At 42.5% G+C, this 16452-nt stretch overlaps 1 protein-coding gene across 1 annotated transcript in view; it reads left to right on the forward strand.

Annotated features, from left to right (window-relative positions):
• SASH1 (SAM and SH3 domain containing 1) overlaps positions 1 to 16452 on the forward strand; it is a 177884-nt gene that overhangs the window by 32865 nt on the left and 128567 nt on the right. Inside the window, exon 2 of the mRNA XM_084827798.1 lies at positions 5812 to 5940. Within this exon, the coding sequence (XP_084683924.1) occupies positions 5812 to 5940 (129 nt within the window). The remainder of the gene's footprint in view (positions 1 to 5811; positions 5941 to 16452) is intronic.

The raw sequence follows: 16452 nt of genomic DNA on the forward strand, positions 1-16452 counted from the left end.
TGCTTGTTTTTCTGGATGTTTATCCAAATATTCCACCACATTCAAGACTGTTCTTACATTATCTCTCATCTGTCTCCTTGGTAAGAAACCACTTTGGTCCTCATATACAAACTCCTGCAATATTTTCTTGAGCCTTTCTGCCAAAATTGTTGCAAATATCTTATAATCATTGTTTAATAATGAGATTGGTCTGTAGTTTTTTATTGAAGTTAAATCCTGTTATAATAACATTAATACTTATATTAATGTTATTATAACAGGATTTAACTTCAATAAAAAACTACAGACCAATCTCATTATTAAACAATGATTATAAGATATTTGCAACAATTTTGGCAGAAAGGCTCAAGAAAATGATAATATAATATAAGTAATATAATATAATAATATAAGTATTAATGTTATATATGCTGTTTTCCATGTTTCCAGTGTCTCCCCCTTTTCTAAAATACTGTTCATATTTTTCAATGGTTGTAAAATTTCTTCTTCACACTTCTTATAATATAATCCTGATATTCCATCTGGTCCTGTATTTTTTCCCAATTTAATTTTTTTTATTGCTTCCACCATTTCATTTACTGTTATTGGGCCATTCATCATTTGTTTTTGTTCCTTAGTAATTTTTGGTAAATTTTGTTTATGAATATATTTCTCCATTAATTCTGGGGAGATATCCTGTCCTTTATACAAATTCGAATAATATTGATAAAAGGCTTTCTGAATTGCCACATTATCAGTTAATTCTAATCCACTTTCCCTTATTTTCACAATTGTTTTCTTTTTCCTTTCTAAGTTTATAGGCCAACCATCTTCCTGGTTTATTAGCAAATTCAAAATTTCTTTGTTTTACAAAGTTTAACTTTTTTTGCATATCTTGAACTATTAACATCGACAATTGTTGTTGGAGTAATTTAATCTGTTGGAGGACACTTGCCTTTCCCGGTTTTTTCTTTAGGAATTCTTCTTTCTCCTTTCTCTGTTTTAGAATATTTTGTACCTTCTCTTCTCTTTTCTTTTTCAGTTGCGTGTTTTGTTTTATAAAATAACCTCTCATATAGGCCTTACTTGCATCCCATACTGTTTGGATATTTGTTCCCTTGTCCAGATTCAATTCAAAAAATTATCTCAATTTCTTTTTAGTGTCATCCACAATACTTCTATTTTGAAATAACATTTCATTCAATCTCCATCTAAAAGTAGTGCTTCTTTTCACATATGATATAGATATAGGATTATGGTCCAAAAATGATCTTGGTAGAACTTGTATTTTGCCAATATTTGTAGCAAGCTCTTTAGTTGTCAAAAGCATATCAATCCTTGAAAAAGTTCTATGTCTTTCTGAAAAATATGAGTATTCTTTTGAGTTTCCATTTTTATCTCTCCATACATCTACTAAGGCCAAATTGTCCATCAATTCAAAAAAAACTTTTAGGTAATTTCCCTTGATTACTCTTTATTTTTTTCTCTGATATTCTATCAATTTGAAGTGCAATCACCCCATTCCAGTCTCCCATTAAACACTGTCAAAAGTTAGATCCATGAGTTTGGATAAGAGATCTTCATGAAATTCCGCTTTGAGGTCATTAGGTGCATAAACCCCTAAAATCAACGTTGATACACCATTCAGTGTAATTTTAACTCCCACAAAATGACCTTGTTCATCTGACAATACCAATTCCAGTCTCAAATGTGGCTTAACATATAAAACTACTCTATTTTTCTTTTTTCGGCTTGCAGTTATAAACTCTTCACCTAATTTGTTATTAATTAAATATTTGGTATTTTCTTTCTTAATATGAGTTTCTTCTAAGCATATTATATCTTGTTTCAGTTTTTGTAAATAATAAAATATTTTCTTTCTCTTTTGAGGAGCATTCGCCCCATTAATATTCCAAGTTAAAATTTTATAATCCATTTTTTAAAAAATATAAGATTAAGGTACATTCTTAATTTCCACCTATTGCACCCTGTGTGCTGTCCTCTTCTTGTACATCAGGTTGTAGGACTGTCCAATCTTTTCCATAAGTTTGAAGGAACTCTCTTGCTTTTTAAACTGAGTTCAACTTAAATCTCTGTTCTCTGTAAGAGAAGACCACACCTGGGAATTCCCATATAAGCATGATCTTTTTCTGTTTCAGGATTGTTGTTAAAAATGCATAATCTCTCCTTTTCCTCAGAAATCTTCCAGGAATTTCTTTCATGACGATAATCTCTTTGCCCACCATCTTCAATTTAGTTTTGTAGTGCTGCTGGAGAATTGAATCCCTTGTAGTTTTCTTTACAAAATGGACAATAATATCTCTGGGTAGACCTTTTGTTTTTGCATATGTCGAATTCAGTCTATAAGCTCGATCTGTTTCCATTTCCATGGTTTTCTCTTCTTTACTCAAAAAGGCTGCTGTAGTCTTTACCAAGTCCATTCTGAGGTCAAGTTCTGAGCTGCCATAACTTTCCACAACCCCTCTAAAACGTAACGAGGGTTCCTTGTCTTTAAGCTCAAACCAAGCTAAGGCATCCTGCTCACGTTCTAACTCCGTAGTTACAATTTCTGCATTATTTCCCAGTACTTCCACTCTGTTTGTCATTATTTTAAATTCTTCTGTTCTTTGATTTAATGCATCATCTAATTTCTTAAATTCTTGTCTCAATTCTTCCTTCATGTCTTTAATATCCTCCTTTACTTCCAATACTTTCCATCCATTTTTCTATATGTTGTTCAAAGGTGCCCATCCTTTGTTCTATGCGTAGTTCAAAAGCCTCCATCTTTTTGCTTATAGCGTCTATAATATTCTGTGTTTGTTCATCCAAGGCCATCTTTTGTACATCTTGCTTCTGCTCAGGTACCTCTTCCTTGCTTATAGATGTTGTTTTCACCGATAATTTCGTAGCTCCCGTTGGAGTCTCTTTTAGAGAGCCTTTCCTGGATTTCGTATTTCTACTTAATTGTTCTGTAGGCATCTCTTAGGTATTCGCTCTACTACGAGTTGCTCTGATATCCTTTGCTGGTTTATCCAAGTTCATAGCACTCATTCAGTTACCTTCTTCATTACTTCCTTTATAAATTAATCTATCCGGATATCCAGTAAGTTATTGATCCTCCAATGCCAAAAGAGATCTTTCTCAGTATCAAAAGGAGAAAAAGAGATTTTTTAAAAAGAACATGAAAAGAAGAAAGATTTTTCATAAGCTGCTGATTTTTTAACATCCAACAGGTGTCAGCAATACTCCTTCTTTACTAAATTTCATTGCAGTCAGCCCACAAGTTGATATTATTCCATCCTATTCCAGGCTTTCTGCCAAAGATTTATTTATTTTGACTTGGTCGCTTTCTCAAGGTCATGCAGAAGATAAAAGCAACTGGACAAAAACATAGCTTTCAGCCATATAAATTCAAACATTAAAACCTTCAAACAACAAAGTTAATTAGACTGTAATAATTATTCAAAAATGCAAACAGTCTTAGTACTCTTTCTTTTTTTCTTCTTTTGAAAGAACCTCTTGAGCTAAATTCACTTTGTAAAAGTCTGCAACTCCTTCATTTTAATTCAGGTTAGATTTATACAACTGCCATACTTTCACTTTTTGCTGTGCAAGTGGTGCTTGCTGGTAGCTTAAGTTTCCAAATGGTATCTAAGATTGGAGCATGCCCGTCCTTATATTCTGTTAATTAATTAAGAGTTTCAAAACAGCATTTCAGTAGGTGTTTATCTCCGGCAACTGACCTTAGTTTTGAGCCCGTTTGCATCCTCCGCAAAGGCAGCTGTTCTTCTAAGATTTTATCTGGATGGTACTGCAGGCTTCCCTCTTATTTTCCAGGGAGAAAAAAGGGTTTCTCAGCCTTTTCACAGCTGTTTAAAAGAAGCGACTTGCGGAGCCCCACAAGTCTCTGCTAGGATGACATGGCTCCTTACCGAAAGTCCTATTTATTAAATTTATTAATCACCTATCTGGCTGGCCACCTAGCCACTCTGGGCGATGTACAGCAATACAAACAGTTGTAAAACAATAAAATTCTACATTACAACATCATATTTCTAAAAATACCCTAACCCACCCCAAATGCCTGCCTGAACAACCACGTTTTTAATGCATGGCAGAAGTTCATTAAAGAGGGGGCATGGCGAAGTTCACTAGGTAGGGAATTACACAGAGTGGGGGCCACCACAGAGAAGGCCCTCTCCCTCGTCCCCACCAGTCTAGCTGTCCTGGCTGATGGAAAAGACAGGAGGCCATCCAAGGCTGATCTTGTTAAGCAGCCTGTCTTGTGTTGCTGGAGGCACTCCTTAAGATAGGCTGGGCCGGAACCATATAGGGTTTTAAAGGTCAAAACCAACACCTTGAATTTGGCCCAGAAAACAACTGGTAACCAGTGCAACTCCTTCAGCACTGGAGTGATGTGATCACGCCGGCGGCTGCCTTTAATCAGGCGAGCCACTGCGTTCTCTCCCAGCTGCAGCTTCCGAATCATCTTCAAGGGTAACCCCACGTAGAGTGCATTACAGTAGTCGAGACGAGAGGAGACCAGAGCATGTACTACCGATGGGAGCAGATGGTCGGGAAGGTAGGGGCGTAACTGCTGTATCAGATGGAGTTGGTGCAATGCTGTCCGGCTCCCAGCTGACACCTGAGCCTCCATGGACAGCTGGGAGTCTAATCTAATGACCCCCAGGCTGCGGACCTGGTCTTTCAAGGGTAGCCGTATCCCATTCATCACCAGGTCACCATCCCGCAACCTCCTCTTGTCTCCCACCAAAAGCACCTCAGTCTGGTCAGGGTTCAGCTTATTCCTCCCATCCAGCCACTCACCATCTCCAGACATTTGGACAGGGATTCTACAGCCAACCTTGGTGAAGATTTGAACGAGAGGTAGAGCTGTGTGTCATCCGCATATGGATGACACTGCACCCCAGACCTCCTGATGATAGCCCCCAGCAGCTTCACATAGATGTTAAATAGCATCGGGGAGAGGATGGAACCCTGTGGCACCCCACACGTGAGCGGCCACGGGTCTGAAAGCTCCTCTCCCAGTGCTACCCTCTGGTACCTGTCAGAGAGGAAAGACCGGAACCACCGTAATATGGTGTCTCCAGTGCCCAACCCCTCCAGGAGGATATCGTGGTCAATGGTATCAAAAGCCACTGAGAGGTCGAGGTGAACAAGGAAGGGGCATTTGCCCCTATCCAAAGCCCTCTTCATATCATCCACCAAGGTGACCATGGCTGTTTCTGTCCCATGCCCAGGCCTGAAGCCTGATTGAAATGGATCTCGATAATCCGCTTCTTCCAAGTGTGCCTTCAACTGCATCACCACCACACGCTCAATCACCTTGCCCCAAAATGGCAGATTCAAAACTGGATAAAAGTTGTTCAAAACTTGGGGATCCAAGGAGGGCTTTTTTAAAAGTGGTCTTATCACTGCCTCCTTGAGAGCTGATGGCATCATTCCCTCCTCAAGGGAGGTGTTCACCACCACCCTGATCTCCTCACCCAGCCTCTCTCTGCAGCTCATAATGAGCCAAGATGGGCAAGGATCAAGTGAGCAGGTGGTCAGCCTTACAGATGAAAGCACCTTGTCCACTTCATCAGAAGGAAGAAGCTGGAACCAATCCCACTGATGTATTGTCTACAGCTATGGTAGTTGTTTTAAAAACAAGGCGTTGAATGTATGTTAAAGTATTACAGCTAGTCGTTATAAGTCTTCAAGGTATTTATATATTAAGAAAATACACTCTTCACATTGTAATTACAATTATTTAAATCCACTGAAAACGATTTAATAATTAAATTATATTCTTTCTGTATCTTCCTATAGGATGGGTCATTGGGCAACATTGATGACTTGGCTGAGCAGTATGCAGATTACTATAATACCTGTTTTACCGATGTGTGTGAGAGGATGGAAGAGCTTCGCAAACGGAAGGTTTCCCAAGACCTTGATATGGTAAGTGGATAAGGAATCATGCCCACTCGCAAGCTACTACGCATTTTAAGAGCTCAGGCATATTCAGTCATGTGTCTAGAAATGTTCTAGATCAGACTTGCATTTCATTTTATCTATAAACTTAACCTGTAAATAGTACTCAGCCCACCCAAAAGATGATTTAAAGAGGATTTCTAACTAACAAGTTAGAAATCTTCCCTTTAAATCATCTTTCGGAAGGGCTGAAAAAAACCTTGCCCTTTTTACTATGGCTTAACCCAAGCTAAAAGTATGAATGAAAAGGTGGCTAAAATCTTGTTAAATGGAACCAGTCCAGTGGTTTTGGAGTTTAATCTGTCTGTTTCTCTGCAAATGGCACAGTCTGCCCCCCGCCCCCAGCTCTTTGTGCTGTTCTATAGATTTTCTGGCCACCCACTCACAACTTGGCTCTCATAACCCACCAGTTGGTCCCTGTTGTCAGAAACAAACTTTGGCATTGGTATTCAATCTCATGTTAGTAACTTGAATTTATGTCTGCTAATATCTAGATTGATATTCTATAATGATCAACTGTTCGTTAGATCCTATTTAGCTGGATCTAAAATTAGGCAAATCTATGTGTCTACGCTGCTATGCTGCTCTTCCAAGAGATGGGAGAACAGTCTGTTATTTATTTATAAGCTGCCTTTCATCCTTCTGGATACTAGAGCAGTGTACAATAAGTATGACTATAAATAGTTATTGTAAATACAAAATTTATCATGATTTATTGGTTACTTTCAGAAAGGCAGTATAGAAATACCATAAATAAATAAACAAGCAAGCAAGCAAGCAAACAGTAAAACAAAATCTACAATGATCAAAGCAGTTGAGAGGCAGTCAGTACTATTAAGACAAACAACCCAACTTTAAATGCCTGAGCGAACAGAACTATTTTAACCAGAGAACGGAAGAATTGTAATGTTAGTGTCAGATGTATCTCTGAGTGGATGATGTTCCACAATCGGAGCACCATGGCAGAGAACATACTTGGAAAATACCCTCTGCAGATTATAAGATTATAAGGAGAGATGTTATGTTAATTTGATTACAAAGAGACTTCCCCTAGAGAAATGTCTAGCGGGCTTCAACTCTTAAGAAACAATGCAGCTAATGAAAATAAAATAAACAGGATGTAAGAACCAGAGGGAAAAAGCAGTTGTCCATCTCTAGCCCTTGTATGGTAGAAGCTTACATTGTAAACTATACTATGTTAAGAAGCAATGCAGTTCAGATTTGATGGCATTATCTAGTTGTGTGGTGGTTGGGAAGGAGGAGCAAGGAGTTTAGAGTTGAGGCATTCCTCATCTAAATCATAGTGCTTATTAAAGTTTTTTTTAATGCCCCATGGGGTTAAAGCACACAGCATGACTTATCTCTTCTAAACTAAATGTCTTAATTATTTTGTTTGGCTGTGGAAAAGAATACACCATTGTTGTGAGTTATGATGCGTGTGACAGCCTTGTAATTGTTCTTTGAGTCACAGCCTTACTTGTTATCTGCTTACACAAATTTACTTTCAGAAATTGACACAATATAAAATGCTAGGTCCATGTGAGCTATTCTGGCCTTAGCTATTTTCTCTTCCTGGGCAAACTTAATTCTTTGTTGCCTCCCACACAGCAGGGAGCATCGTGCCAAGCTCTTTGGGAAATCACACAAGCCATCTCCTCAGAGGAGAAACATTCTTTACTCAGATAGAGACTGTGACTCAACAGAACACACGCACCACTCAGAATCATTGTGATGAAAGAAATATGAAGGTCTAGGCCAGCACCTCTTACTAAAACATGAACATTTATACACTTGCACTCTGCACAATATCCACTCTATCGGAGACTAGTTCTGGTTTTACATAAAGGTGCCAGCAATGCTCACTGAGATGGGCTCAGATAGGAGCTTTGAGGCATTGTAAGATGTGCTTCAAAGAAGAGGTGAGTTTTACAAGCTTCCAGATTGATTAAAATCCAAGCTGGAGGAGAACACCCTCCCCATTCACCAGATCCCTCTTACCAGCCAGTGGAGGCACCGGCAGCATGCAGGAAGAAGTCTTTTCTCCCTTTCTGGTGCCCTAATGTGCTGCTAGGACTAAAGGCCCAGTGGCCCATGGGAGATACAGTTCTCCAAAGGAAAGGAGTTACATATCCAATGGGCCACTAGGCCTATCAACCTGTTGTGCTGACATGCAGTATAGCAGCTCACTGGTGGTTGGTTAGTCTTTTTAAGGGGGTGGGGGTGGAAAAAGTGTTTTGGGGAGTGAGTGGTGGGCTTGTTTTACGAGAGCTACATTGGCTTGGGAAAAGAACAAGTTATTTCTCTTTTTTCAGAAATAACTCAGCTCATTTCCAACCCAATGTGATGTGAGCAGGGCAATGCTTTCCCATCTCTAATTATTTATAATGTTATAGAATCCTCTAGGGCATGCTGTAATTTCACTCAGGATTCCATTTGGTTTACAAAGTTTTATTTGATTTTTAATGCTCTGCTTTTGGCATGGGCAGCAACACTCCTTGTGCAAGTTTATACAGTACACGGAGTGGTGCTGCCCTGGCCAAAAGCATGCGAGAGAAATAATTGCTTTTGACTTGGCAGATGCCCCTTCCTGCACAATGTGAGCGCATGCCCGCAGAAGCTTTGGTGTTCTTACTGAGGCCACAGAGGATCATACTGCCCTTTTGCGTAGGGCACTATCCAGGCTAGAAGTTATGTGAACGTCTGTCATGCATTGCTTTTGGCTTGGCTGGAGTTCCTTCTTCCTTAAGTTTGCCTGTAATTCTGTAATTTCCTGAGCAGTCCTTGTAATTGTGGAAAAGCCAGGGAACTTCTCATGACTTTTCTCTTTCTCCACCCACATGTGGCTCTCAGCCTTTCTCTGACTATTTTGGTAGGCTTTTGAAAATGTTAAATTCATTACCAGAGCCCAACCCATCTTTTCTTTTAATACCAAGACATAGTCAGAATTAGGATTGGCAAAGGATGAAGAGTTTGATCTATGCTAGATGGAGAACTGGGCAAGTGAGGAGACCTAGGGCGTGTTTCCATGCTATCAGCTTCACTTTGTTCTCAACTTTGTTGCAATGTTTCCCCAATTGCATCTTCTCCTTTTCCAGTTTTCCATCCCTTAAAGACCCAGCTTATCATCACTGTAGCCTGGTTCTTTGTGCTGTTTCCACTGAATTCTAATCAAATTATTTTCTTGATGGTTGGGTGGAGTCTGAATGGAGTCTAGGTTGGGTCTGATTACCTCAACAGTGTTCCTGCCTCTTTGGCTGTGTTTCCAGGACAACAGAAGGAGAAGCTAATGGAGGAGTACCAGATTTTTAAAAAGGAATCCGTTTTGCTGTGAAGAGAGGCTTCCCCCCTTTCCCCCACTTTCTCCCTTCTCCTGAAAGTCCAGATGCACCTACATTTCAGGAGCAAGCTCATTGAGCACAATGGGAGTTACTTCTGAGTAGACACACATATGGTTGTGCTGGGAAAGGTGGGGGGAGAACACAAAGAGGGAAACCAGCCCCCATTTTAACCTGCAAGACCTCATTGACCACAATGGGAGTTACTTCTGATGAGATAGTAATGGGTTTGTTGGGGGAAAGACAGCAGTAAACACAAAGACAGAAACCAGCCCCCATTGTAACCCTCAGGGTATCTATAAGGAAGCTGTGAAGTACTTTCTTCCTAAGGCAGTTCATTGGAGCTTCGTAATCCTGCTTGGTTGCTTAATAGCACTTAAGGAATTAGGCTTTAACATGTGCCATTTCAACTGAGGGGGAATCTGTAAGTTCTGATGTGGGCATTCAAAGGCAAGCCTCATCGACCGCAATGGGAGTTACTTCTGAGGAGATACTAATGGGTTTCTTGTGGGGAAGAGATGGAAAACAGCCCCCATTTTAATGCAGAGGAACTCTATATAAAAGCTGTGAAGGAGTTATGTCCTAAGGCAATGGACCAGAGCCTTGAGATTGCACTTAATTGCATTTAAGGAATTGGGCTTTGATATGTGCCATGTCAATTGAGGGGCTTCTCTATTATTTCTGTGGTCATTGAGAGGGCAAGCCTCATTCAGCACAGTGGGAGAAAACACCCCTTGACTGGGGTCATGTGCTGTGTTCTGAGGCTTATTTTCAATGATGTTTTAAAAGTTGGTCCCTCGGCACCCTGCTCCAAAACTTCCGGAAAACAGGGAGGAAAAGGGTTGGGTCATTGAGGTCAGAGCGACACACACACAAAGGCCAGGCTACACGCCCCATGGGCAGAACTATGATACTGAACCCAGTGCAATTCTGGAAACAGGTCAGTAATGGAGCTGAAGTAAGCTAGAAAAGTCAGACTATAACCAGTCTCAGAAGAAGTGGTTTTTCCGCGTTAAAATGCAGGGCTGGTGCTGAATGGCCACAACATCATGGAAACACAGAGATCTCACTGCACAGCCAGGTTGGAGTAAATCGCTGGTGGGAACACAGCCCTGGTCTGGTCTGAAAGCACGCGATGCAATAACTTCGCTGAAGCTAAGCAAGTCTGGGTCTGGTAAGTGCCTGGATGGCAGTCTGCCTGGGAATCCTATGTAAGCCACCTTTAGTTCATGGAAGAAAGGCATGATGTAAATGAAATAATAATAAATGGGAAAAGCAGTTTACAAGTGAAACTGCTACAAAATGTTGCAGTGAACATCTGTTCATGGCTGTCTGGAACCATTCACCCCTCCTTGATAGTCCATTCCATCTCCTCCCCGCCTCCTGCCCTCTAACAGTCGGTCTGCATTCCACGGCCACTGGGCATGCTCAGTCCTCATTGGACTATTTTTGCGGGGAGGTGTCCCTTGAGGCCCCCCCCAATACATTATCTTTGTACATCTACAAACCTTTTGGTTCTCCCAGGCCTACTGATACCTTTCTCTTGTGTGTGAATGATTCTGTTTTAGCTATGTAAGGATCAGCATTCAGAGAACTGAAACTTATATTAGTATAAATGATACTATTTGTTAGTTAAGAGAGCAATGCTATGGTCCCTGGGAGAATGTCCCAGTGACCGTAGGATGGTTCCTAAAATCCCTCCAAGGTTGGAGACAATGCTGTAACTTTGGAAGTGGGGGACAGATCCAACCCCAGACCCCTCTTCCTCACTGCTGGTCCAGAGAGAACCGCACCCACTTCCTCACCTTTCCAAAGGCTGGAAACTTGACCTCAGAGGGTGTAAAAAGGGGGCGTTCCGGTGGGTGGGGAGGAGAGGAGACTGGAGAGACCAGGGTATGAGTTCTACTCCGTCTCCTCCAGCCTCCTTCTCTCCTCCTCTGAAGTGCCCTCGCTTGATGGGCTGAAAAGCCTGTCTAGCAAAATCTGTGGGGTGGGAGGATGGGGAGGCAAAGATTGCCTCTGCGCTCCTCTCTCCTGCATTGAATGATCAGATTCCTCCGGGGGGCTTCCAATAACTGAGGGTGCAATAGATAGGATTTCACCTTAAGTGGTTTAAAATTGGTGGAAAGAAATCAAGTTGGCCATGACTTAGTCATGATATAGCTTTGAATCCTGGCTGCTGTGAATCCCATGAGTCATCACAGGACGGCATGGTCAGTTTTTATTAAACTCATGCTGTATAGCTTCTGCATACCATGAGGAATATATAAAGCTTTTTTATAGGTTATTCAAAACATTAAGCTCTTTTAAGTTTAGGTTTATTAATCCATCCTAATTTTGCACATTATGACTGTGCAACAGATTCCCAAGGAAAGTGTTTTAAGCTCAAATGTTAAATGATAGGTTAAAACTGATATATACCTGTTAGTGCATTGAAGACTTTATAACGTACAGAGATCAGAACCTCTTTCATATCAGGATGGAAGGAATGGAATGATGTAGCAGGTCTGACTAGTCCTGTGATTTTGTCTTACTCTCCAAACTGCAACATACTGTCCAGATATGACTGTCAGTAATGAAATCTTTTCCTTGCCACTCAGGAATTTTAGAAGGCAGGTTCTGGCAGTTTCTTTGCCAGTTAATGAAGCATAGTTTATGGGTAGAGAACTCCCTTCCATTTAGACAGATGGGCCTAATTGGGTTCTCATCATTACACAGCTGAAGAAGGTGGTTTGCAAAAGGCCATGTGAGTTAGATTAGTTCACATCAAAGATGCAGAAATGTAAAGTGTGTTAAATATACATGAACAAATGCAAGTCAGAACTACAGATGGTCAGATAGCTCTTCCTTGCAAGGCAAAAGAAGAAAAAGTGATTTGGAGGAAAACAGCAATTTCTAGCATATCCACAGTGTCTTAAGTGTGAAATATATAAACGTGTTTACTAGTTTATGACAGTTTGTGGCTGTCATTGTACTCAGGGCCTACTTGATGTTGAGACTTCCCACCCCATCATGAACTGCACCCGGTGCATGCAGGAGCAGGTTGCTCTGCCCATAGGAGACTCTGAAGTCCCGATCCACAGATGTGCACAACCCCTGCAGGGCTGTGGAAGTGGCACACACCTGCTTTGTCAAGAGCCCTAACAACCGCCTAGATGATGGGAAGGAAAAATTGAGAGGCGGCAGCAGGGTCTTGCCACAAGTGCCTGGACTTGATCCCTGCCTCTTCAATATGTCCTCAGAGAGCTGAAACAGACTTGAGAAGCAGCTGGGCAAGCAGTGGACCTTGAGCCTGAGGGTGAAGGACAGCAAATCCAGCCCTGCCTATATGTCTCTGCACTCACCTGCCTCCTCCAAGGGCTGCTAATCAATAGGTAAACCCTCCCAGCCACCCCTCCTCCTCAGAACTGGTCTCCCTGTTGGTGACATCACCTTCTGCACAAGTAACTTCCCTCTAGCCTCATTGAGCTACGACATGATGACATCTGTCTCCCCCGTGTCAAGAACCTCCTCCCACCCACAGACCAGTTCCTTGGGCAGTAGCAATGGGAGAACGAAGCAACTGCTTGTGCTGTGATGGGGAGTGGGGTTGGCAACCCAGTCCTCCCCACAAACATGACACCCAGGGACAGAGCTAGTTGTCTGGGGGAAGACCATGAAGCGTATCTGTGACAACATCAAATCCTTCGAAAGAACCAGTGGGGGCAGGGGAGGGGCTGTCAGTGGCATCACCCCAGACTTCTCCTGAACACTCTGTCCAGAAGATGTGGTCTCACTAGGAAACCCATCTTCAAGAGCGATATAGACAGACAGGGCCGCCAATCTCTCAGTCAGCAGGGGAATGGTCTCAGTTGGCACGGGCAGACCGGGCTAGTTCATCCCATGTCTAACAGCAGCCCCTGTTGGTGAAGGATGAGCTGGTGCCACATACAGCAAAAATACTTTGCCACTTGCCAGCTCCTCCACAGCAGTGTCTTGGAGAAGGGTCCTATGTCTCACTACCTTGTGAGAAGACTGAGGCGGGGGCTTTTGGCAGGCATTGTCATCAGCGTCACCAGAATGGTTCAGGTTAGCTGGAAGGAGAAGAAAGGGCCATTAGGGCGCCATGAAAACACAGTCACTGCCCTCCCATGCCCAGTAGTACAGCTCATCATTCGGAATTCACCCTGATGCCCTCTGTCACCTCAGGGGACACAAATCAGGCCCAAAATGTTTTCAGCAGGAAACAGAGCCTTGTCCAGTGCGGCCTCAAAGTTCAGGTCATGTAATCCTGGTTCATGCCATGTATGTACTCCTGGGTGCCCTTCTGTATCTCTCTGTATCTATTGTCCCAGTACTTTTGGGTGTCTTGTAGCTGGTGTGGATGATGTCCAAGGGCACTGCAGTTCTCAGCAGCCACCCTGAACCATTGCGTTCTGCACTTCTCAGTTGCAAAGGACTCACAATCCACATGACCACTTGATAAAGCAGGGACTTCTCTACTTGTCAGTTTGGCTCCTACCTTTTGTGGGGCTCCAGATGCAGGCCAGGTTGGCCTCTAGGGCTGTGGCCCCTGAGGAGCCTTCACTGGAGGATTGCATGCCTGCTGGATGAGAAGGAAAAACAGCAACAAGAGCTAGCATGGTGTAGTGGCAAGAGTGTTGGACTGGGAGCTGGGAGATCCAGGTTCTAGTCCCCACTCAGCCATGGAAGCTCACTGGGTGACTTTGGGCCAGTCACAGACTCTCAGCCCAACCTACCTCACAGAGTGGTTGTTATGAGGCTAAAATGGAGAGGAGGAGAATAATGTAAGCTGCTTTGGGTTCCTTGCAAGAGGAAAAAGGCAGGATATAAATGGAATAAATAAAAAAAATAAAAATGGAGACAGCACTGGCAGAGAATCAGATGCCCACCTGAAATAGGCATCCATGAGAATGTAGGAGGCGTTCATCTGGTCAGTCCTTTTATCATCTATCCAACCTTAATAGGCATGGCTGAGAATAGCTGCCAGGCCATGATAGCCAGGGGACCACAGGAATGTCACTGCCCTTGGCCATGGTGAAGCAAGACAAAACAATGGATGTTCAGAAGCACACCAAGGAGCAGGTGCTGGGTAAGAATGAAGGTTTCTCTCTCTCTCTCTCTCTCTCTCTCTCTCTCTCTCACACACACACTCACACTCTCTCTCACACACACACACACACACACACACACACACGGACTTGGAGATGTGACTGTGAGGCCATCGTGATCCTCAGCAGGATCTTGCCAGCCCCTGCTGAGGAAGGCCTGTGCAAGCATCACGCACAAGATTGTGCAACCTTGCAGCTACTTTTGAAGTGCGCAATAGGCATTTGGGGATCTGTTGTGAGGGGACAGCCCCATCTGCAAGCTCCTGAGTGCACTTAGCATGCCCGTGAGGGGTGGGATGACAGGGAAAAGTGGGCCACAATGACAATATGGCTTCTGGACACCTTACCAAAGCGGCTTTGCTGTGTGCCTTTCTCTCTCCCTTGCCCTTTTGCCCATGCTGTTCCCCTGAGGCCAATAGTGAGTTAGAAGCAGAGAGTTCTAAGTATCCTTTGGAAGCTATGAAGAATTTAACTGCACTTAACTAAGAGAAGTCTTTTGAAACACATCTAGAACACAAATATATTGGGAATTAAAAATGGCAACTGTCAGGGTTGTGGTTTTGTTTTTGTTTTGGCTTTTACATCTGTCTTTTTTATCCTTGTTGTTTTTTGTTCCTCTGAGTCCCCCTTTGGCACCCCAAAGCATGCACAATCCCCTGACAGTGTCTGTAGCAGCCTTCCTTGCCCTGGGTCTCTACAGAAGCTGTTGAGCTCCCATTCTCTTCATTCCCAACCTATGGCATTGCCTATGGTCAGGGGTGATAGAGTTTCAGTCCAAACCATCTTAATGTTTCCTACCCCTGAGCTCTGGTATCCCTTGCTAAGCACTGATCTCAAATAAAGACAACTGCCAACAAAGACAGACAGAGAATGCTGTCTGTCAACTCAAGATATACTAAGTTGCATGTTGGCAAACTTTATTAATGTGTTGGAGGTTGGGGCCTCTGCAAGAGAAGGACTCCTGTACATTGTAAAATGACCTCACAGGCAACATGGTGGCAGCATAACTTTGTTGGGCTTTGATTGGGTGCTGGTTTGTACCGCATTCTGAGCTCTGTTGTCCAGGCTGAGTGAAGCAGTACGTGGTGGGGGCAGCTTTTCCAGTTTCTCTTTTTCTTTCCATAGAACTCAGTGCGAAGGGAATGAGTTGCACCGGTCCTTGACCTACTGTAACTTTGGATGTTCAGAGTGGGTGTGCCCATAGAGTGGAGGGAGTTTAGATGTGGCTTAAGCGTGTGCTGCCCACATCCCTCTGACCCCTCCTTCAGCACATTTTCCCTGGCACAGTGGATTTCCTGGCTGATCTCTGGATCAGCAGGCAGAAGGAGATCTGCAGGGGGCATATAGCCCACTGGAGGGCACTTTCTACCAGGGAAGGTCCTCCACCTTATCCTAATGCCCTTCGGCTCACAGATAATTTCATTTAGTATTGAACTGTTATTTATTCCAGTCTGCATTTGGTTAATTTTAGTATTCTGTCCTTTTAGGTTTAGCCACTGCTGCCATCGTATTTGCTATCTTACTTGTTACTTGAATTATTTATGAATTGAAAACAATGTTTTTTATGGCTTGGTAATTAATTTTATATTTAAAAATCTCCGTTGTGAGGTTGTTTATCCTGAAAAGCGGCTTTAAATCTATTAATAATAAAAATAATGTGTCTTCATGTGCTTCTTTTGCCATTTTACTAAGAACCATTATAATCACAGATACGTAGTGAGTTTTTGAGCATATAATTGGGTTGTATCAGTGGGGAGTTCAACAGGACATCTGTTTAAAATAAGGTTTGGGCCGGAGAAGTAACATTGCGAGGATGATACCTTGTTAGAGTTTTTATCTGTTTCTTTTCTGACTTTGGAACTGCATCTGTGCACTTTACAGACAAAAACAAGTTTGTATTGCTATCAGCGGAGCACTGAAGAGCAAATAGCTGTGAAAGAGCAAGTTGTGCTGTGCTGTCTCATACATCATTGCTGATAGCCACCTAACATCTGATTCCATAATGTTTTATTTTGGCTACAGATAACACAAGA

The sequence above is a fragment of the Heloderma suspectum genome, chromosome 1, assembly GCF_057233095.1.
Source record: "Heloderma suspectum isolate Gila_16-S chromosome 1, 16-S_ref, whole genome shotgun sequence".
Classification (NCBI taxonomy): Eukaryota; Metazoa; Chordata; class Lepidosauria; order Squamata; family Helodermatidae; genus Heloderma; species Heloderma suspectum.